We start from the raw sequence: 24,329 nt of genomic DNA, 5'->3' as shown, positions 1-24,329 counted from the left end.
ACTTCGTGTATCTCAAATGCTTAATGTTGAAAGATAAGAAAAATGCAGAAATTGGCATGTTTCCTACATGTTTGATGTGAAAGCATGGGTTATTTGATCAACATATATTAAAGGGCAATGATAAAGGGTCAGATTCTGTTCATCTACTCAGGATTAATCCTGTTGAATCAAGATTTGGCCGTAAGTATGTTTTATTCATCAAAGTTCAGTACGGATTTTAGTGCTTAATCTTTCACCCATTGAAGTCCATGACAAAACTTCTGGTTATTTCAATGGGAGCAGGATTGGGGCTCTCTAGCTGTGAATTCTACAATGAAATGTAAGACTGATCAGATTTGATTTAAGATAATGGAGCATGTGAATGTTTCATAAAATGTTGGTCAGTAGAGAATTAAATTAATTGTAATCTTCAAATACAGGAAGTCTTCTGTATCAAAGAACTCACATGAGAAATATCTGGGGCATTTTCCCTCCCATAGGATCTATCATTAAAACAAGATCATCTAAATTTCTAGACCAAGCCAAAAAATTCTCAAGTCCAGAAGCACACTGTTGATATGAGCATGGTAATCAACTGTATATTGTATTTTGCAGAATAGTTATATAATTCAAATTGAGTATAATATTTAGTCCATTTAAGAGTTAACCATAAGCTGCTAAAAGGAATAAAGGTTCACTTCACTACCCATTATATTCCAAGCCAGTGCATCTGTCATTTTTAATTTAAATCTGTATTACTTAACTGTCTAAACTTTACACACAAGTGACAGAGTTATCTATTCTTTCTGTTCTGAGTAAAATCACCATTTTCGTTGCCTGTTTACTGTGCAAAATGTCAGACAGTTCTAGTTTACATGTTAAACATAGTAGCCAACTTATGGTAATATAAACAATTACTTTAGCTAAGGAGTAGGAATATTTAAAAAAATCGTTATTGATATCAGAAAATGGAAGATAAGAAGTAAATGACGTTATGCCATGAGACTTGCTATAAGTGTTGCTATCTTGGTAAATCTAAGTTACAGAAAAGTATTTAAAGACAACATTTGATAATGTAATTAGCAAATGTGCCCAATAATAGGAAGAACAAATATATAATGAGGTTGAAAAATGTAAAACAAGTTTTAATATGCGTTCCCCTTTTGTTTTAACATAGCTGTTTATTAACACTTTGTATATAGAATGTATATTACATCTATACATGTATATTACATATAAAATTGTATATTTCTTACTAATTATGCATCTAAAATAAAACATATGGCTTTGTTTACAAATATAGATGTAATGTTAAATAAAGGGGAGTGGATGGCTCATAGGTATATAGGAACAGAGCCAATCACTTCTAAATAATGGGTTCTATCTGATGACAGCTAGTCCTGTCTGAAAATTCTTACCATCTGATAGTTATGGGGTGACTTGTGTGGAATAACCTTTGTGGTCTCAGATCAGTTCCTGGTGGGCCGGTGACCACATCAAAATCGCCAACATAACATTTGGCACCATTGTTGGCTGTTTCAGCAGAGAGCAAAGATTTGAATGGGTTTGGATACTGAATTTCTTTCGAAAGCAGGTGTACTCTAATGGTGAGACACATGGGCAAGACAGTGTGGGGAAGCATGCATTGTTGTAGCCTGTGTTGTACATCTCTTGGGTGTATATAGAAGGACTGCAGTCTCTAGTGCTGTCAGTTTGACAGATTTCAATGCATTAAATTCACGTGGATAGAAGAAAAGTAATTTTCTTTAAAAAGATGTAGGAACAATTCCTTTTCTGAGTTAAATCCATTGACTATACTTGTGTACACACGAGCAGAATTTTGTTTCAGACTTTAGTATCAGATAGAAAGAAAATGAGAAATGTTTGTTTCAAAACTTTTTTCTTCAAGCAATGAAAAATGTTAGAAAAGAGAGAGCAAACCCCAGAATAGAATATATCTTTTTAGCCTACCTGATAATGTTTGCAATCAGCATATCCCTCTGGTGAAGTATAATCTTTTTTTAGTGCCGTGTATTATCCTGCCTATAACATTCTTGTTTTTGTCTAACATTAGTTTATACTTTTTTTTTGTCAACATGAAGTAATGTTTTTGCTTTTTAGTTATCATTTGAGGTGGATGTCACTAGAAGGAGGATGAATGGTGCAGTGCTCTGCAAACTTGTTTGAGTTTTGAAAGGAAATTGCTTTGAAGGTGTTCAGGTCCCTTTTGTGTTCACTTTCCATGAACATTTGTGCAAGAGTTGCACAAATGCTTGTGGAAAGGGTCAAGTTATGGGATACTTTATGGGCTACATTAGGGCAGTTGTGTGCTAGTTCTCTAGCTCAAGTCTGCCCCAAAGATGGAATAACTTACCCCAGGTTGTGTAGAGCTGCCATAGCAACTCCTCTGCCACCCCATTTCCAATAACTGGCACAGAGGATGTGTCCAAGGGAAAGGCGACTTAGCCAGGTAGTTTTATTATCTCACTCAGTTGCTGTAATAGTCCACTGAGGCTATTAGCAGTTGGTGCAATTTAGAGCACCCCTCAGGCATGAAATTAAGTGGTGAGGAGCAGTTAGGCTGCTCTAAATTATGCTGGGGGACTGGTCTGTTCCAGAATTGTTCAGGTCATGAGGAGCACCAATGTGACCTAAAGCCATCTTTGCATGCTGGCTCCTGAGCTATGGGGAATGCTTGTCTGCTGTCAGTCAGGATTGGGGACATAAAGTAAATGAAATTCAGAAAAAAAAATCAAATAATTTTGAAAAACAATATATAGAAAATCTCAATATGCTCAGAAATTTCCCAAACCCATGAAATAATTTATTGAATAAATTTTATATGTTAGAGGTGATTTACTCCGTGATAACTGACGATGATTTTTTAAGTCTAGACCTCAGTATATTCTTATGCCACAGGCATGAATGATTGTCTTTAAACTCTGCGACTTACCCAGTAGTGGTGAGCAATTTGAGGTATCTTACTTTCCAGCCCGCCATCCTGCTCATTCACATGCTTGCTCATTGCTGCTTCTGATAGTAATGCACACACACAAGACTTATTTTCTCCCTACTGGTTCCTGTCCAGTCCGCTTCAGTGCAGGTACCAGGGGAAAGCTATACAGGGAACACATGCTGGGGTCTAAAAAACGTTTCTGGCAACAATTAAGTAGAACAGGTAGATGTGCTCCAGGCAACAGTCCCAGCCTGTCTTGAGGTCACCTCACTACTAACAAGTAGATCTTTGTGTTAGAGTTCCACAAGAACTTGAATAAGGTAAACAATCTTTGTATCTGAGGGTAGCTTTCATAGGGCTGAAATAATGCACTATTTCTGCCATCCCAGAAGTGGACTATCCAGAGGAGGTCAGATCTCTTACTACTTCTCCATAAACAACTCCCTTAACTATTGAAAAAAAGCCTGTTAAAAAAGAAACATAAATGCAGATACTGGAATGTGTGGACATTGCTGCCGGAAGCCTTTTCCCACCTACTGGATTATACACCCTTTGACTCTGCTGGCTCCTGCTAACCAGTAAGGGTTAATTAATAAAAATAGCCAAACAGATTATTGATTTATGTTCTTATCACTGCAGCCTCCTTTTGATCTATGACATCATAGCTTTATCCGTGAGTGGCAGAATGACACTATCGCTGTTTAGCTGCTGGGCATGACATCCAATGGCATGGTTTAAAACCACAGCTCTACACTTATGGAAATAGTTTAATAACGAGGGGGAAACCCTCCGACATCTGAACTATTAGGGGGACTACTGCTGACTATTTAATTTTATGTTATTTTTAAGACAACTGCTTTTGGTTCCTAGATTTATCTTTTTTGATACTGGAGTATACCAAAAAAGTGCTTGTCTTGGTAACTGAAAAATAGCTTTGACACTTTAAGAGAAGGGAGTCTGCTAAATGAACTGTTATTTAAAGCGTACCTTGGTAATTTTCCATGTTGAACTGACTCAGCTGCTCAAAATGAAAAAGAAAGGAAGGAATTATTTGGTGCTGCTTTGTTAAATTTGATTTCTCCTTAGACATTCCCCAAACCACATATTTAGTGGGACAGCTACTCCTGTGAAGTACTTATTATTAAATAGAGAACATCAGAATTTTTGGGAGGAGAGAGGCAGAGGGCAGAGCACATTCCTTTACCACTGAGAAAAAACAAGATTTTGAGACTTAACTAGATGGATTTAATACAAGCAGTTTGAAATATTTTACTGGCCTATCACTGTCCACCAAAATTGCAACTTTTGAGTAAGCAACTTTCTCATTTAGACTTCGGAGGTTGCACTGACCACTGCTCTTCAGTCTCTGAAATACCACGTTCTTACTCCTGGTCAAGAAATTTCTTGCTGTCTCCAAAATCTGAAAGGTGACAAAACAAAAATCTCACAAGATGCAATTGTCTGGGTGTCATTTTTCACATGTTTATTAAGCTAAATTGAAATGCATACATTAACCTTCAGCAATAGTTTGTGCAAGTAAATTTGTGTGTTTCCAACAAATACTGAGAATTTGAAACAGAAGAATGATGGGCATAAGCCTGTCTTCTGTATGTTAATATAGTTTCACAGCAAAAGGTATTAGAATTAGCAGAGAGTGGTGAAATTGTCAAAGCTACATCTATCTCCTTATTGCCTTCTGAGATAGATTTTTCAGAGCTAAAGGAATATTAGACATGAACCAAATCTCCTGCTGTCCTATATAGCTTTTACAATCTCCTTTTTAATAAGCCAAACTGCAGGGCAGTCTGTCTGTTAGACAAGCTCTTCTTTTGAATTCCCTCTTCCATGTGTATAGACACGATAAAAACAATTTTCATTAAAGCTGCCAATGCTGTCTCAAAATGTGTTTCAAAATGTGGCGTGTACTAAGTAAAACTCATTTCCTGTACATTACACATTGTTTTACAATGAGTATAAGATTATCCTGTTACTTTGTACATTATACTGTATTTAAAATTAAAGTATATTGTAAATTGTGTTGGCAATGTGATTAACATGAAAAGGAAAGATGTTATGGTATGCTCTAAGCAATCTTCAAAACTACTGCATCACCGTCCCTGTATCACAACCTTTGTGATAAAATAGAGTTGAAAATAGAATCTGGGATTCCAGATTATATAGTTTCTGATCCTAACAGATTATTTTTCTAGGCTATTGTGCAGTAGATATACTGGTGTTTGAAAAATCAGGACTTGTGGGAGCATTTAAATGGTTGTATTGCAAATTAAGCGTAGGGGGAACTGATTCTGCATTCCTTGCACACACACACTTTTCACTGCAGTCAATAATATGCAAGGAATCGGGCCATAAATGAGAATTGTGATACACAGTCAACTCTCTTTGTTTTGTGTGTCCATTCCCTTTTTCAAATAATTTCCAAAAGAAGCAGCCTTTGAGGTCCAATCCTGCTTCTTGGAAGTCAGTGGGAGTATTGCTTTGACTTCAGAAGGACCAGAATCTGGTCCTGTATTGTGAATATTTGGAAATCAAGTTAATTATTGTAAAGATTGTTTCTCTGGCCACAATGAGTGTCAAAATCCTTACATCCTGATTTTCCATTCGCTATCAGAGATAAATTCATGGTAAGAGGTCATCAGAGAAAGTATTTAATGTTGTACCCTATAAAATATTGCACAAAGTTGGGGTTTTTTTCCCTCCAGTTGCTTCAATGTTTGAATTATAAATTACATTTTAAAATGGGCAAATGAGTGTTTCTTATATGTACGTGTAATCTATTTTTAATGAAATAAGTTACTTTGTTTTAGCATTCAGCATACCGATCTGACTTGCTTTTACTGTGTATTGAGATTTAATAAAATAATTGATCTATGGTTTCCATTGTCTGTTGAGAAACCAACCTCTGCTAACAAGTTTAAAATGGAATTTGGGCCGGTTAAGTCATATAAAAATGTCATGGTAAAACATATTTAATCTGGAAGCAATTTGTTTGTTTTTAGGAATGTGCATTTTAACACTGCATTTTTATGAGGTCTGTTTCTTCTGAAAAACTCTGTAAACTAAGGAGGAGACACTGTAAATAATCCAATAATCAGTAGTTCACCCGTCATTTCATGGAACCCATAAACTACCTACTGTAGAATTTTACTTACATGGCTCTAGCAAATATTAATATGTGTGCAATAACTTGTAAAATAACTAGTTATCACTCTGCCCATATTAGCTCTTTCTTACTAATGATTTATTTTCATTTTCTCCAGGATATAGACCTGCAGCTAATTGGATTTGATTTATAAGAGGGAAATCTGCAGTAAATGGCCGCTCTCTGCATATTGCTACTATGGAAAACAGAATTGTCAATAGGATGTAGTCTGATAAATAGTGCTGTGTGAAGATGCTGCTTCAATAAGTGTGGAATCAATGGAAGACATTTGCCGTGTGAAAAGCCTTTTGAGATTTTTCTGACAGGCTCATATTTAGGAAACTTGATCCATTTCTTGCGGTTGCCCTGTTTTTACACAAGTGGATACAAATAAGATTGCTTCATTGTAGCTATACAACTAATGTGGGACCATGGCCCTTCCAAGATCTGTGTGGCTGAACTGCGTATGGAGAGCGATGATGGTCCGTCTATTACACATGGGATTGGATGCCACTTTCGTTCTTTGTATACTTGGATTTTTGCTTCATGCTGCAGCTGTGTCCTCACAAAAATTGGATGATATTGACCCACTCGTGACCACCAACTTTGGCAAGATAAGAGGGATTAAGAAGGAACTTAATAATGAAATTTTGGGGCCTGTTATTCAGTTTCTTGGGGTTCCGTATGCTGCCCCACCAGTAGGAGAGCATCGCTTTCAACCTCCTGAACCTCCATCTCCATGGTCAGATATCAAAAATGCTACTCAGTTTGCTCCAGTGTGTCCGCAGAACATTATAGAAGGCAGATTGCCCGAAGTCATGCTCCCTGTGTGGTTTACTAATAACTTGGATGTAGTTTCTACCTATGTACAAGATCAGAGTGAAGACTGCCTCTATTTAAATATATATGTCCCAACTGAGGATGGTGAGTTAATAGCAGACAAAACAAGGAGACCTTTTTATTTTCCTATTCTAAGGTTTAACAGTATTAATTCACATGTACTGGTAGCATGCATGGCTTTCCTTGTTTGCATGCCAGCATTTTACATGTATGCATGCTGCTTTTTCTGTGTATGCATCTATTCCGATATAATTTTTTTTCCCTGTCTACGCTCATTTTCTTTCTCCCACAGCACGTGTACTTTAGGTTGAAGTTGGTACCTAATTCTCATTCCCACCCACTGACTTCTGGGAAGATGCATCAACATTTATCCATTGCATGTGCAGGCACAACAAATTGGGAATCCTCCGCACCTAATAAAAGCAGGCCATATTTAAGTTAGATAGTGGTGTTGCATGCTCCTACTGTCTGTGATGGAGCTCCATTTTATTTTCTAGTCTTCTATTCATTTTTCAGTCAAAAGAATATCCAAGGAATGTGCCAGAAAACCCGGCAAGAAAATTTGTAGAAAAGGAGGTATGTATAAAAGTGGACCAAAAAAAAAAAATGGGGGAAAAACAAAACTTTGCAGAGGAAGAACAAGTAACAAATCGTAAAAAGGCTAATTGCTGATCCTGTGAAGTGAAAGGTTAGGGAATATCTTGTATTTAATGAAGTCAGAAAGATAATTAAATAGAGACCTAGTTAAAGTAGATGAGAGGATAACGTTTGTAAAGCCTGAACTCAGTTACACCTGATTATATCTCTTGTACTGTCTTGTGCTGACTGTATTGACAAGTTCCATCTGTACTTTGACCTCTTAGTCTAGAGAAGTGGCATTCAAGTATAACTACAGAATATGCATGCACAGTGGGTGGTGCATATGCATTAGGGATTGCCCTGCTGCCACTGCCATCCATGGCAAAACTCCCATACCCACTGATTTCAGTGATGTAGTGATTAAGCCCTAGCAGCGGTTGGAAAGCTCCCCAAAGCAGAACTCATTTAGGAAACTTATATATGTTTTAAGAATTGAGGGTGTGTTTGCCTTTGCTTCATCTGTAAGGTTAGAAATCTCTTATTAGGGGTGTACTGAAATGTTAAAATATGTTGACCCCATAACCTGGAAACTACAACTCCTGGCTGATTTTTTGTCTTCCAATATTAGTCTTTGTTCTGTTAGTAAGGGAGAACTTGCAAATTTCTTTTGTGAACATTTGCAGATTCCCAAAGCTATTGAGGTACAGTATAAAATGTATACAGCTATGCTTATGAACACAATTTAAAACATGCGAAACAATGTATTATTTAGAAGTTGCTTTTACTCTTAAATCCACAGTAGAAACATCATATTAACATTATATTCAGACCAGCATATAAATTCAGAAATCTCGTTGTTCTGACATAATATTTTTCATATAATTTGCCAAGAACCACATGTCATTCTCCTGCATAATTAAGCATAAAGGGCGATGTCAAGAAATAATTTTTAAATCCTTAGGCCAAAATGTTTAGGCTCCTAACTTCATATTTATGCATCAAAATAAACATGGCCTGATTTTTCAAAGGTTCTGGGCAACTACAATTCCTACTGGCTTTCAGTGGTAGTGGGGAGGGCTCAGCACCTCTGAAAAATCATCTGCTGTTATTTAAATGCCTAAATTTAGAACAGCAGCCTAAGCATCTGGTCTGAAAATACTGACTTTATCAATGGCTTAGGCCTATTCCTTTGTGCAGTTTTCTGGACTTTAGGCAGAAGACAATGTTTTCTGTGTATTTCCATGCCAGTCTTATTTGGGGGGGTAGGGGGGGAAATCCTTCTATACTTTGCTTAGTGCTTTAAAGATGCTCTGACTGTCTGGTAGGAGTGCAGTACACCAAGCAAAGGTGGAAGGAGAGAGAATAGGGGTGTTCTGGGGAACATTACCCCTTATTCCCATCTCCAAATTCTCATAACTGCAATAATTTGCAGTCCTTCAACTAATGTGTGATGCTGCAGTGGTGGTTGTTATGCAAATCACCAAGCATGTGTAATTAATTGAGCAACTGTTGCCTGCTATCACACAGAGGTTGATTCACACTGTCATAAATAAAGATGCAGGGCCCCTCATTTTCTGAAGATTACACAAATTTCTATTAGAGAATATTTAAAAAAATCAAGAAATAGGGGAAAAAGGGAGAGACTTGTAGGTGAGAAGGTCATATTTATTTGCAGATAAACTTGAAAGAATAAAGACATAATTATTTGAAACATTGTGGCTACTCTTCCAACTGAATCCATAATCCACTGCATGGCACAGTGAAGAACAGCAGAAGCTTACCTTTTTCGCACTGACAAATTCAGATCCACATCTCTGGGCTATGACTATAGTAGTTTGTTTCAGTACATACAGGGTATATATACCCAGAAGGACATACCCAGAATAACTCTAGCTGCTATTCATCCACACTTTTAGATCCTAGGTACAAGCACTGAAAGGAATCGCCCTAACTCAGTTTCATAGAATGGTGGGTGGCAGTTACTGGATCAGTCAATCACTAACTATATAAAATTGCCAGTTAATTAGTAAGAAAATTCAACATTTTGAATGAGATAGAAAGAAGCCCCAGGAAGGTGAGCATGGTAATGAAAGGCAACTGAATTTAAAAGTTACGTTATACATTGTAATGGACACTATAGTTTGAAAGGCTAGAAAGGAACATTGTGATCATGTTATCTGACCTCCTGTTTCACACAGGCTACAGACTGTCCCTGAAGTAATTGCTGTTTGAACTAGAACAGATCTTTTGGAAAAACATCCAATCTCGATTTAAAACTTTTTTTTAATGATGGAAAATCCACCACACCCGGTTGCTTTTTATGAATGGCATCAATAACTTTACAACGCTGCGCCATTAGCAATATAAGAAATTTTAGGGATTTGAGAAGGAATGAAGGAAGCCTATCTTAACTTGTTCTGCCTTGTTTTTCATGCTAGTTTGTTCCAAAGCTTCCTAAAAGAATTTGGCAATGCTGGTTGTCCTGGTGTCAAGTGTTCATATAAACAGGAGTGAACGTAACCTAAGAAAGGGATGGACACTGAGATTTGTGTAAATTCACTGAGCTGTCTTCTTCAAATAAAGATGACTGCTAGCTCAGATAGCCTTGTATCTGATAGTGTCTTCTGTGTTCCTGTCAGAATTTTGCATATTTCAGTGATACTCACTCTTGGTCATCTTGGACCAGGTCTTGCGAAATGCTGACCACCTCCTGCAAGAACCCTCATTTCTAATTTCAGTGGAAGTTGAGGACATACTATGCCGCCTTTTGTAAGGAACACAGATCTACTTCAGCTAGTATTTCCCAGGAACTAAGGATCAGATTGTGTCTTTCCCTGGGAAAAGTGGGTGGAGGGGGAAGCACAAGGAACCTCTTGCTTTCATACCTCGCCTACAGGCTGGCTTTCGGCACCTACTACCTTTGAAAGTCTGGCATTAAGCTCTTACTGGGAGGATTTACCTCTGATGCCTCCTGACTGAAAGGCAATCAGTCTGACACGACTCAGGAGGCCAGATTCATCCCTGCAGTACCAGCAGGCATTAATTTAGCACCATGGTCCCCAACGCTAGTGCACTACATAAAACAAGAATGTTCCATTTTTTGTTGGTGTTTGAAGTATTGTTTGTTCCTGTTTTTCATTCTTTAGCCACCACACAGGCATTTCCTGTTGCACCTCTCTACTAGTAATACATGGAGGAAGATAATGAACCAAACATTGTCTTGTACAGACCCTTTCATCCCTTCACAATCTAAAGCTGTTAGGGTCAGGTGGCAGTTTTCAAAGACTATGAGTAGTTTAATGACCCATTTGAAATAATGTAAAATGCTTGAATTCTAGCACACTTTCTACAGTCGTTTTTCTGAGAGAGGCAATGCTTGAGGTAGAAGGTTTTTCAGACTCTGAATTTTCAAACACCAACTACCTCTAATGCCATCTGTACTGATGGAAGCCATGTTTAAATGTACAGCTATTTAGGCAACCTGTGAGCTCCTGCAATGCGGCCAACACACTGTCATTACTTTGTAAAGAAGCTTGAGGCATATACCTCGACTATAGATGTAACTTTATCAGACTGGAATCCTATTCTAATTCTGTTCAGTTTAAAACTTGTTTCATTCCAACGTTCCTGATTTTAGCGCTTACCTTTTCAGTTTCTACATCCTCCCACACACAGATATGCAGGGCTCTGAAATATCAATATCCAGATAAAACTGTTCTAAATAGCATACAGCTGTTCTGACTCTCTCCCGTCCCCCTTTCTTGTTTGGACTAGTTGAAGGCAATAAGCCAGTGAGCTAATATTTTAACTGTTCTTTCTGAATTTTGTACTTAGAGCTATGCTGTCTAAACTGTAGAAAATAGCTGGTGGGGTGCATTTGTATATATTGGCAGGGGAACAGATTGGATGACTTTTCAGCGTTTCAATAGCTCTGATTCTTGTGCTTTCCTTTTGTCAAATCTTATTGTATTATTATTCCCCTGAGTTCATTCTCTTCATTCCCCTATTCTCTGTAATATACACGGATACAAGTACCATTCTTAGCAATTCTTTATATATATTTTGAAGCTGAAAATATGCCTCCATGTTCTGTCGAGCCGTTCTTAAAGATTGCCTCAATTATAACATTAATAATCCACTTATAACTTGATTATTACTACAAATATCTTTTTCTTGTTTTTTTCAGATTCTTTACACTCATAATTCTTTTGCTCTTTCACTTACTTTATTTTGTCAGATTTCCATGCCTTACCCTTCCTTTCGCTGATTTTTCTTTTTTTTTTCTCCTTTGATATCTATAGTATTGTTAATTCTGCTCTGCATTCAGAACCTTACCACTCTAATGAGCTTAACATCAATGAGATTTGTTTTTGGGATATCAAGTATTTTCCTTCCACTTGTTAATATTATTTTTTTTATTTTGCTCATTATTTCTGCATGCTCGCAATAACAAACTCTTGAGGCCAGATTCCACGCGGCATCTCCTGAAAGAGGCAGCACCAAATGTCCACACGAGGGGAAGTGGGGCAAAGCTGCCTTTAGGCCATCTTTATACGACTTGGCTTCTGGGCTGCTGTGGGGGCCCCAGACATAAATTGGAGCAGCTTCCAGGGTTGGTCCAACTTATGACAGCCTTTCCTAGATTGCTTATTAACTGTAGCACAATCCAGAATCTCCATAGAGCCAAGTGCTATGGCTATTCTCCCCTTCCCCACTCCTCCTGCTATGTCTGTACTGGCAGTGTGCGGGGGGGGGGGGGAGAAGAGCAGGGTAAAGTGACCCTTCTCCTATGCCACTGAAGCAGCAGCCAAAATCTGCCCCTGGCTATAGCTCATTATTTGGCTTCAGAAATACACTTAATTCAGATATGAAATTTAAGGGCTGATCTTGTCATCCCCCCCCCCCTTACACTACAGAGTAATTCCTTACTCTGCTGGGTAGTCCACTGAGGTAGACTGCTCACTTGAGCAAAGAGTACTCATGTGTAAGCGATGCAGGGGCAGTCTCTAAGTGCACAGCAGTTCACATCTTACCTGTTAGGAACAGGTACTTGTCTTTTCAGAGAATCAAAAACACTAACAATACAGTAAAAATATTGTAATTCCAATCTTTGGCCTGCTTATTAATAACGTGGCAAAGGAAGGGAAATTGCCTCAGTGCTGCATTTTACCTTCCCCAGCTGCTAAAGGTGTGGAAGGCCCTTACTCGACTAGGATTGCCTCAACTCCAGTTTGCAGTGGGAAGAGGCTAGGTGGGGATTGGACGTGTTCTATGGTGATTTTATTTGTGGTGGGCAGGGGTTTGATCCGTCTGTATATCTACTGGCCAAAAACTGCATTTGGAGTCCAGACCAAAGCCACTGCTGCAGCTGATAAAGCAAGCTGTGTTGAGCAGCTTAGATTCATAGATACTAAGGTCAGAAGGGACCATTATGATCATCTAGTCTGACCTCCTGCACAATGCAGGCCACAGAGTCTCACCCATCCACTCCTGAAAAACCTCACCTACATCTGAGCTATTGAAGTACTCAAATCGTGGTTTAAAGACTTCAAGGAGCAGAGAATCCTCCAGCAAGTGACCCCTGCCCCATGCTACAGAGGAAGGCGAAAAACCTCCAGGGCCTCTTCCAATCTGCCCTGGAGGAAAATTCCTTCCCGACCCCAAATATGGCGATCAGCTAAACTCTGAGCATATGGGCAAGATTCACCAGCCAGATACCCAGGAAAGAATTTTCTATAGTAACTCAGATCCCACCCCATCTAACATCCCATCACAGGCCATTGGTCCTATTTACCATGAATATTTAAAGATCTATTAATTATCAAAACCATGTTATCCCATCATACCATCTCCTCCATAAACTTATTGAGTTTAATCTTAAAGCCAGATAGATCTTTTGCCCCCACTGCTTCCCTTGGAAGGCTATTCCAAAACTTCACTCCTCTGATGGTTAAAAACCTTTGTCTAATTTCAAGTCTAAACTTCCTGGTGGCCAGTTTATATCCATTTGTTCTTGTGTCCACATTGGTACTCAGCTTAAATAATTCCTCTCCCTCTCTGGTATTTATCCCTCTGATATCTTTATAGAGAGCAATCATATCTTCCCTCAACCTTCTTTTAGTTAGGCTAAACAAGCCAGGCTCCTTGAGTCTCCTTTCATAAGACAAGTTTTCCATTCCTCGGATCATCCTAGTAGCCATCACAAGATGGACTCATAGTCAAACTAAAATTAAACATAATCACATTTTTTAGGCTGTGCCTTCATCCCTAAACCTGGTAAAATAAATGTTACTGCAGAGAGTAAAGATGAGCCTTCAAGAAATCAAACAATTCAGGCACTGTGGTAAATGATGATAGCATCTCACCCACCCTTCCCAGCTTGGATCAGGGAATGTGGTGATCCAATTGTAACACACATGTGCAAATACTTGTAAGAAATCTAATCCCCATTCAGCAATGCACTTTTTTTAATGCATGTAAGTAGTCGCATTGATTTCAGTGGGACTGCTCACATATTTAAAGTTAAGCATGTGCTTAAATGCTTACAAAAGCTGAACAATAGCTTCTTCTCCCATACCCAGCTGCTGTAGAAAATACCTGCACAAGGCCCGTTTTCTCAGGATTTGTGCAGCGATCCAGAATTTGGTTCTTGCTTTCTAGAGATGAATGAAAACACTGATTCTTCTCCTATAACTGCATACGTTTTCTTTTTCAGTATAAAGATGGCAGTTCAGGGCCCAATCTCTTGTTTAAGGTACTGAGTAGCCACATAAGATCACTGTTTTAGGGCTCCATTGACTTCAGTGGGCTTTGGGATCAGAAACAGTATCAAAGTCTTTTAGCGTGATTTAATATTCACTAAAATATATCTTTGAACCTTTCATTATTATGCAGTATGGGGAAAAGAATATACATGGAAGATCTAGAGGGTGAAATCATATAGAAAATACAAACCATATTTGTATTCATTCCCTGGCAAGATTCAGTTTCTCATATTTTACCCTTTTTGCAAAGGCCTTCTTTAAAGTAACTGTTAGCTGAGAAACAGGTATTTATGCAATTACCACAATTATATCTATGCATCTACTGCACATGCAATCATTTCATTAAAATTGTAATTATATAATTATAGGAGATAATGACGTACTTGCAGGATGTTGCAAATGTCTTCATTAAACTGTGGCACAAAAGAACTGGGGGTGATTCTGAAGTTTTAAATACCGTTTTATTGGAAATATCAGAAGTGATCAGCCCACATTACAAACTGGTTGTAAAATGTACGTGAAAGGCACAACCCTCCATCCAATGTTCTTTTGAGAAAAGGAGGTACAGAAAGCATCTTAAAAGCCTTGCTTCTCTTGGTCGTCTTATGCGTGCAAAATGGCTGCAACCCCCTGATGGAAAAGCATGTTTTACAAAGAGCAGAAAATTACTGTCTTTCTGAATCTCTCAATGTGAGGTTCAGCCCAGTGGGGGATAGTCCTTCCAGGCTTTACATAGAGAGAGATTCTCCACACAGAGATCTATCCCTTCCCAGAGGGAGGGAGGAAGAAATGCAACCTGAGGATGCATTAATGGCCTGATCCAAAGCCATGGAAAGGCTTTCATTACCTTAAACAGACTTTGCATCAAGCCCACAGTTTTTAGTAGTCCCTCTGTGCCGTGGAACCCCCTTTAAGTGGGAGGTGGGAGAGATCCTGGCAGCACAGGTCCATTGAAGCAATGCTGCCAGACAGCTGGAGGGCAGATGACCAGTGTGTGGGCACAGAGACTTTGCACAGTGGGCCCTGTGTCTCTAGTTTGGAGGATCGCTCAGGGATTGGGAACTGAGTTACTACTACTTCCACAGGGGAAGGGCTAGGATCCCTAATTGAAGAACTTACAGGAAACTGCCCAAAGGGAAGCTCATGGAGTTTTCCTCCTCACTACCCACTCCAGTCCACGGTCCATAAGAGTGGGAGTTTCTCCTCTCGTTCCCTAGAATTAATTTTTAGAATAGTCCTTGAAAGCGAGAGGTGGGGTCAAAGTCTTAGGACTTTTAGTAGTCATAGTTTATGTTTAAAAATCTTTTAAGTATTATTTAGTGCTTGTGAAAAGTGATGGCTTACCAGGTCAGGGCACTGTCCTCTCTTTATTCACAGGACAGCTATAATATGGTCCGCAGCAGTGTCCCATATTGCCATTGCCTGGTCACCTCAACCTCACCCTGAAGGGACCGCCCTCTGTGTGACTCAGGGAAGTTCAGTGTTCAGGCCATACATATTTGGCTCCTCTTTTGAGATTGCCAGTAAGAGTGTTAATTTGTGCAACCTATTGTGGGGTGGGCATCTCTTTACTGGGAACTGAGCCCCAGCCTCCTTCCCAAATGCCATTGCAATGCCTTTGCCAAATCCATATTCACTTTCTTCTTGCCAACATTTCCCTTTGCTTTTTGGACTCTTATCTTTTAATATTGTAATCATCTAATAAACCTATAGATAAAATATATGATTTGCCAGCAACAGGAAAGATCGGGTTATATCATTCTGTTACTAGAACCAGTGCTCCCCGGTTCCATAAGAGTAATAATTTTTGTTAACAAAATGGACTAGGTGCTAATGCAGTGCAAAAGATGCACTCTCAAAAAAAGCTGAAACTTTGTGTCTCTTGTCTTTATTTAGGTTTCAGAGTAGCAGCCGTGTTAGTCTGTATTCGCAAAAAGAAAGCTTATGCTTAAATAAATTGGTTAGTCTCTAAGGTGCCACTTGTACTCCTTTTCTTTTTGTCTTTATTTAGTTGCAAATCCACAAGCGCACCAAGATTTTCATATAGGTATGGGTACATTTTTCAAAATTGGCTAGGCGACTTAGATTTTTTTTTAAAAGTCATTTAGGCTCCTTAGTCACTTAGACAATTTTCAGAACTTTACCCATGCACATCTAAGGGCTAAACCTGCTTCCATATAACTAATTGTATAGCTGTTGATCTGTAAAGCACTTTAGAATCCTTCCCAAAGGTATTATAGTAAAGAACTTTAAATGACCTTTCATCAGACTTTAGGTCCAGTCCTGTAGACCTTAGTTCTTTTCTGTTTCTCCATGCGTACTCAGATGAAGTGCCCTACTGTATGAATAAAGTAATCTTTACAATATCTAGAGCTCTAATGATATGTATGTTCTGTCTTCGACTTTTTTCAATCATTTATTAAAAAGATGACATATGATTAAAAGAAGGTCAGCAGATGACTCTTGCTAGAAACACTGTCTTTTGATAGCCAACATGTTTAAAATTATTAGGTACTGGGGATGGATCGGTGCCTGTTCTGCAGTCACTTATGTATTATGTACAACTTAGATTCTTACATAACAACGGAAAAAAAGATGCATCACGTGTCTTGTTTAAAAGACCATGGATTGCCCCATATCCATGGACATCAGTTGAGTCCCAGCCAGTTGAGTGCCATATGATGCCAAATGTGCACACAGTGTTTTACAGACAACTGTAGAGTTATGGTCAGATTACTGAACAGTTTACAATAAAGAGCCGAATTCTGAAGCTGAATCTGCTAGTTCTGATCCTTTGCTTTCAGTGCTCCGGGGCTATGTCGTCTTTGTCATTTTCTCAGTCACAGCACAGAATGTGGCCCCATTAATGTTGTTGCACTGACATGTTTTGCTTGGGTTGTTCTATTGGTTTTTTACATAATTATTTTGAAAGATGATTACTGAAATATGGTTAGGCCTGAGAGAGGGTATTTACCTGGTGAGCTGAGATTAGTTATGGAAGATAAGCTGAAAGAAACAGAGCAGAGATTTGAAGGACAGGGAAGGCTCTTGACATGCATGTGAAGTCAAGGCATAGAAGTGAAAAAAGCTTTTCATCTAGTTGGATAAAGGAGGCGAAGAAGAGGGCAGCACATAGGGGGTGAGATGGTGGAATTTGTATTAACAATGTATTTTAATGTAAGAAATTCCTGTGGCCCAGGTCATTAAAGGTATTTAGATGCTTAACTCCATTAAAATCAGTGGAGGTAGGCCCAGATCCTCTAAGGCCAGATTCTCAACCTTTTTCTTTCTGAGGCCCCCGCAACATGCTATAAAAATTTCACGGCCCACCTGTGCTACAACAACTGTTTTTCTGCATATAAAAGCCAGGACTAGCATTAGGGGTTAGCAAGCTGGGCAATTGCCCTTGCCACAGGGGGCCCCAGTGAAGCTAAGTTCCTCAGGCTTCAGCACCAGGTGACAGGGCATCGGGGCCCTATGCTTCAGCCCCATGCAGTGGGGCTGTGGTTTTCTGCCCTGGGCCCCAGCAAGTCTAATACCAGCCCTGCTTGGTGGCCCCCATGAAACCTGCTTGTGGCTCCCCAGGGTCCCCCGGACCCTTGGTTTAGAACCACTGCTCTAAGGGAATGAGGCACCTAAAATTCCCCTCTGCAGGTTCAATGGGAGAAGCCTTCTTCACTGCCCTCCTAAAACCCTTGTGTTGTCTTTGGCACATATTGGCTGTCATTTTCCAGCCCAGACCACTGATGGATTGAACTATGGGCTGGCTGGGCCAAGGCCAGGGGCAACATGCAGCAATGGAGGGAGAGAGCAAGGAGTACCCAGATGGTTTATAAGAAATATTTTCATTTCTGATTTGACTTTTTTGTGTCTTTGACTGTACCCAGTGGAGAGTACTCTGACCACTTCCCGGGGCAGGGACACTCTTTTTCTTCTGTTTGTACAGTACCTTGCACAATTGGATTGTGGTCTATGATTAGGGCTCCTGGGTGCTAAGGCATTACTACTATTAAAAATGACTGTGTTCTTAGTGTATGGGAAGATTTACCTTTTTTCCTGAATTTAGTGCCAGTACTTCAGGTAGACTAAGGCGGGTGGCTGGTTGGAGTGAGTTTCTTACAATCTTTGTTTAGGCAGAGTAGACCGTGAAATTGTATGAGAGTTCTACTCAGTGTTTTGAGGGCAGAATTTGTTCCACAGTCCATTCAGCACTTTGTGATTCTGTGGGATTAAAGGTTCTGTGTAAATAGCAATGCAGGGGAGAATCTGACCTTTAATATCCCTTAAAATGTTCATTGTGGATGAATATAGATAAACCCATAAGCATGTGGGATTTTGGCTGATTCCATCATTTGAACTATGAATAAACTACTAAATGCTGCATCTTCCTTAAAGGTGGCAAGGTGTAAATTATGGTTTCTTTTGAGTTTTTGAAGTGGCTTTGATTTAAAGCTTGGCTGATTCATTGCTTGGTTCACTGAAGACTGTTGTTAGGAGCAAGGTTAAGGTGTTAACCCCTTGGTTCTTGAATTCTTTGTAACCAAATGCAAAGTTTGCCACTGTGGTGGCTTTTAGGAATTAAAAGGTAAAGGAGCAATTGACATATACTCAAGACATTTCATAGTTTTCAGGTTGTGGCAGATCTAGAATAAAAAAATACACAAAAACTATACTAATACAGCAGACCCTTACAACTAACTAGCACTTTATACTTGCAAAGAAATGAGTTTGAAGGGGAACATACCACAGACAGCAGCTGATTCTTAGCTCTGTCCATCAGGTATGGCACATCTCCTCTTATCCTGTGTAGTCCTTCTATATGGCCTTTAAATGAAAGGAGAAGTTTGACACAAAGCCAGTGCTCCCTTTCCAATCGTTATTTGCCTTTCCTACACTTCGCACCACATGGTTAAGCAGCATCTGGCTCTTTGCTTTTAGTAAGCTTGCATGACTAGATTTCAAGTATAGATCCAGTTATTAAATTTGTGGATAAGGTATAGATCTGTTCCACTAATCAAATAATACAGCGGTTAGCACTGTATAAATGCAGGGATGAATCGATTAGATTAGATTATTCGAAGAATAATAAGAAAAGCCTTTAGAAAGACTAAGCAATAGAAAATAGCCCCAAATCACAAGTATTTATTTTAAAATAATTATTCATACTTTATTGATTTTTGTTAACTGGGCTAAAATTGTGGTGACAAAGTGCCTCAATTTCAGAGTTGTCCTGGAGGACAGAGGCCATTTATACTAATTTCTTTAGTATAATTACTGTGTATGATACTGATCACAGGATAGAACACAATTCTATGTACTGAAAATGAACATACACATGGGAATCTAGAGTTGATTAAAACAAAACAATGGAACACTAGATGACCAGTGTGTTGAAGGAGCACTCAAGGAAACCAAGGCCATTGCAGAGAAGCTAAATTAATTCTTTGTGTCAGTCTTCAGTGCAGAGGATGTGGGAGAGATACTCACATCAGAGCTTTCCTTTCCGGGCAACACATCTGAAGTACTGCCCCATACTGATGTATCAACAGAACAGGTTTTAGAGCAAATTGCTAAATTAAACAATAATAACTCACCATGATCAGATAGTATTCACCCAAGAGTTCTGAAGGAGCTTAAATATGAAATTGCAGAACTACTAACTGTCGTATGTAACTATCACTGAAACCACCCTTTGTACAAGATGTCTGGAAGGTAGCTAATGTAATGTTGATTTTTCAAAAAGGGCTACAGAGACCATTCTGGCAATTATATGTGGGTGAGCGTAACTTAATTACCAAGTTAAACAGTAGAAACTCTAGTAAAGAACAGAATTATTAGACACATAGATAAACACAATTTGTTGGAGGAAGTCAACACAGCTTTTGTTAAGGGAAGGGAGAAAAACAGCAGGATTCCACCAAAGATCTGTACGGGGACATGTGCTGTTCAGCATATTCATTAATAATCAGGAAAAAGGAGTGTAAGTAGCAAAGTTTGCAGATAATACAAAATTATTCAAGATAGTTAAGTCCATAGTCCAAAGCTGACAGCAAAGAGTTACAGGGATCTCACAAAAGTAAGTGAATGGGCAACAAAATGACAGAGGAAATTCAGCATTGATAAGTTCAAAATAATGTACATTGGAAAAAATAATCCTAAACTACATACACATAAGGATGGGTTCTAAATTAGCTGTTACCATTCCAGAAAGTCACCATGGATGGTTCTCTGAAAACTTCAGCTCAGTGTGCAGAAGCAGTCAAAAAGGCTAACACAATGTTAGGAACTATTAGGAAAGAGACAGAAAATATCATCATGCCACTGTATAAATTCCGGATGCAACCACACCTAGAATACTATGTCTGGAAGGATATAGTGGAACTGGAAAAGATTCAGAGACAAGCAACAAAGATGAGCAAGGATATGGAATGGCTTCCATATGAGGAGAGCCTGAAAAGTGTAGGGGTTAGGGCTGTTCATCTTAGAAAAGAGACTACTAAGGGGCAATATGACAGAGGTTTATAAAATCATGAGTGATGTGGAGAAAGTGAATAAAGAAGTGGTATTCATGATAATGTGCTTAGACAGCAGAGGTCTGTAGCACCAAGTGTCCATGACCACACTCTATGGCTTTATTCCAGGTGTCTAAGAGCTCCATAGGATTATTACTGATCAGGTGCAGCCAGGTTGATTGTGGGTGACCGTGTGACTACTGCCAGTCCATGACTAGGCAGTATCCCTTGTTGACCTACAGTCTGATCTTCAGACCTTGATGCACAAAGACTTTGTCTTCAAAGTGGGCAACATGATCAAAAAGGGCCAGCCAGTAGTGGGCAATGATAATTGCAATCCTTGCAAGGCCAGTTCTCAATTATACTTACCTATTACTGATTTACCCCTTCCTACAATATAAAAACCAGGGATCACCCAGTGAAATTAATAGGCACCAGGTAACACAAACAAGAGGAAGTAATTTTTTACACAGTGCACAATTACCCTGTGGAACTCATTGCCATGGGATGTTGTGATATGCAAACTGTGTTCAAACAAGAGCTAGATAAGTTCATGGAGGATAGGTCCACCACTAGCTATTAGCCAGGACGGTCATGGATGCAACCCCATGCTCGGGTGACTCTGACTGCTGGAAGCTGGGAGGGGATGAAAGGGGTGGATCACTAAAACTGCCTTGCTCTGTACCCTCCCCCTGAAGCTCTGGAACTGGCCACTATCAGAGACTGGATATTGGACTAGACGGACTATTGGTTTTACCCAGTATGGCAGTTTTTATGTTATGTTATCTCAGTACTGTCTTTGGGCAAATCGGATTCCAGCTATTTGGATTTTTAGAGGAAAAAGCCTTCTGCTTTCCAAACAGCCATTTCATCTCTAGGTTATATACCTTCAGTATTATGTTGCATGATTCTTTCTTATGTAATAAAAGCAAACAAAGTATGGTATTATCCGCCTACTATAGCTTCTTCAGATAAACAAATCTGAGCTGATTTCACTTTGTTCTTTTCCAGTTTTTCTTTGAAAATGGTTGTATATACTGTAGCTGTTCGTGTGTCAGTATTTTGCCTTAAAGTAATGTCTTCTATAGAATACAATGTTATCCCAAGTGACAACCTTAGTAGCTTTTCTTTATATATGTTTTATTAGGTGCTAGAGTTAATGCTTATATGCTGTATGCATGAGGGAAGTGGGGAGAATAATATACATCAAAAGCAACAATTAACGTATTTTCGTTTGACTTGTTCAGCCTATTAGGTTGTTAAATTTTGCATAGAAAATCATTAGCGTGTTTAATGTAGGAAGGAAGCTCTTGGATGAGGAGTTGTAAATGTAAATCCATCAGTGGAGAGAGTCACTCTAACAATATTGCGATAGCAGTTGGAGCTATAGGATATTGCAAAGTATTTTCCCTAGCCATTTTTTGTTAACATACAGAGCAGAAAAAGCTGCAACATTATCACTAATCTTGCAAGTTAATGCAAAAATGTGCAAAGGCACGGTCCAGGAACTATTAATGTTGAATATAAGGATGGTAACAGAAATAGCTCTGGAATAATTGTAGTGTCCAGGGCTCATTTTCCTCTCACTGACCAGCTTTACATCAGTGTAACTCAGAGACTTTGGTGCACTTACTTTTGATTTAAACAGGTGTAAGTGAGATCAGAACCAAGCCATGAGAGCCACTTTAACATAATCCTCAAGTGACATATTGAGGCTCTTAATGTTCCAGTAATTCAGAAATTAAATTCTTTAGTTTTAAAATACTAGAAGAATAGTTCAGATTGTGCCCAATAAAATTCAAAAAGGGAAAAGCAAAAGTCAACAACAAAAAACTTTGAAAGGGAACAAATATGTAACTATATAGTCCTAGGCATATAAAGGCTAATCAGTGCCTCGGAGTGTCCTGCTGTGTCCTAGTCAGAAGCCAGTCATTAGGTCTTTATTATGAAAAAAGATCTAGTTTCCAGAGTCTTTATTGCAGTAAAATCAAGTACATTACTGCCCTGATGAATGATTTTTTACTTTGCTCCTATGATATTTTATCTGATTAAATGTTCAGGACTGGACACAGTCCTCAATTTTGTGCAAATAAGTGTGGGTGCAGTTACTATCATTTCGATGTCTAGGTACTGGACTGCACTCCTAAATAGGGTACAAAGCTATTTACATGACCTGAGTGTCAGAACTGGAACCACATTTATTTTAAAGGCACAAAAATGGAGGCCTTGTTAAAGTTGGTTTGAAAATTTGGCCCTAAGATGTATCTATACCCATTTGCAAACACTGGATGAACTCCTGGGCCCATTGAACCTAATGACAAAACTCCTATTGACATGAGTGGGTCCAGGATTTCACCCACTGAATCCCACAACTCCATACCCAAATCAAGTAATGGACACATATTTAGGGCTGGGTAGGGGATCAGTAACTTATTAAATTTTGCAGAAGCCTTTGAAAATTGCCCCCAAAAGCAAGATTCTCTCTGGTGGTTCACATTGCCAATAGTTCATATGAATGCAGTGATCCACATGGAGGTGAGAGGAAAAGAATTAGTTCCCAAGCATTAGTATCTCATTGTGATGTCCCTATGGAGGAAGCCTGTTGTAGCATTTTGGGGCTCACAAACTCAGTGGACTCCTATCAACCCTAATCAGACCACGACACCCACAACGAGCTTCAGGGTTTCCGGCATGTAAAGTGATATGAGTTTGTGCCCTTCCCTTTTAAATTTAACTGACTCATTTTATATTAAAGGGGGAGGGGAATCTTTGGGCTTTCCTCAGTCTGCTGTGTTGCAGGAGAGGAGGAGCTCACCTGCGTGTGCATGGATCTGTGGACAGTTACCAATATATAAGCATTTATTTCAAGAGGCCATTCTTCAGTGAGCTGCTGGTCTGTGAACTGTTAGGCCTCCCGGTGCTGGATGTGTGTGTGTATAAGCTATTTACTCTCTGTCTTGGCTCCAGTTGTTTAACTGTGGAATCCAGAGTAGCCAATATATAACAGTAGTATAATATTAGTGCTTAAAATAGCATCCAATCCCTTTCCCCTAAGTATACAGACATCCAGGATGTCTGCCAGGAAAGTACAATAAAAAGTCCATAAATAACTTAAAGCCACTAACTTACTGTACATGTTTTCTCTGTCTTTTCCTGCTTCCTCCTTTTATTTTATTGCATTTTTCTGCTTCCATGTATCTATCACTGTAGTATCTGAGCAACTCACATTACCCTTATGAGGTAGGGAAGTGCTATTCTGCCTATTTTACAGATGGGATAACTGAGGCCTAGGGAGGTTAAGTAAAGTCACATGCCCAAGGTCACACAGGAAGTGCACTGCAGAGCAGAAAATTGAACGCAGGCTCTCCCATGTCAGGGGCTAGTACCCTAGCCCCTGGACCATCCTTCCTTTCCCATCTGTCCATTTACAAAATATTTTCCTTTGCTTTTCTCATTTCTATCAGTTATTTCTCCTTTATTCCATTCTTGTGTCCTCTAATTCATTCTCTTTCATGTTCATAACATTTCACTGTTCTCCA

At 39.1% G+C, this 24,329-nt stretch overlaps 1 protein-coding gene across 8 annotated transcripts in view; it reads left to right on the top strand.

Moving 5' to 3' along the window:
* The window catches only part of NLGN1 (neuroligin 1), a 459,420-nt gene that overhangs the window by 7,027 nt on the left and 428,064 nt on the right, over positions 1-24,329 (top strand). For 5 of the 8 annotated variants that reach the window (XM_073359359.1, XM_073359362.1, XM_073359356.1 and 2 more), the window contains exons 2-3: positions 6,214-7,019; positions 7,452-7,511. The exons of 1 other annotated variant lie outside the window; for it this stretch is intronic. In XM_073359359.1, the coding sequence (XP_073215460.1) occupies positions 6,527-7,019; positions 7,452-7,511 (553 nt within the window). In that variant the 5' untranslated portion in view covers positions 6,214-6,526. The remainder of the gene's footprint in view (positions 1-6,213; positions 7,020-7,451; positions 7,512-24,329) is intronic. 2 more of the 8 variants (XM_073359360.1, XM_073359363.1) reach the window with 1 other exon arrangement.

Source organism: Lepidochelys kempii, chromosome 9, assembly GCF_965140265.1.
Source record: "Lepidochelys kempii isolate rLepKem1 chromosome 9, rLepKem1.hap2, whole genome shotgun sequence".
Classification (NCBI taxonomy): domain Eukaryota; kingdom Metazoa; phylum Chordata; order Testudines; family Cheloniidae; genus Lepidochelys; species Lepidochelys kempii.
Note: the sequence above shows the minus strand (reverse complement) of the source record. Positions and strands in the feature narration are given on the sequence as shown.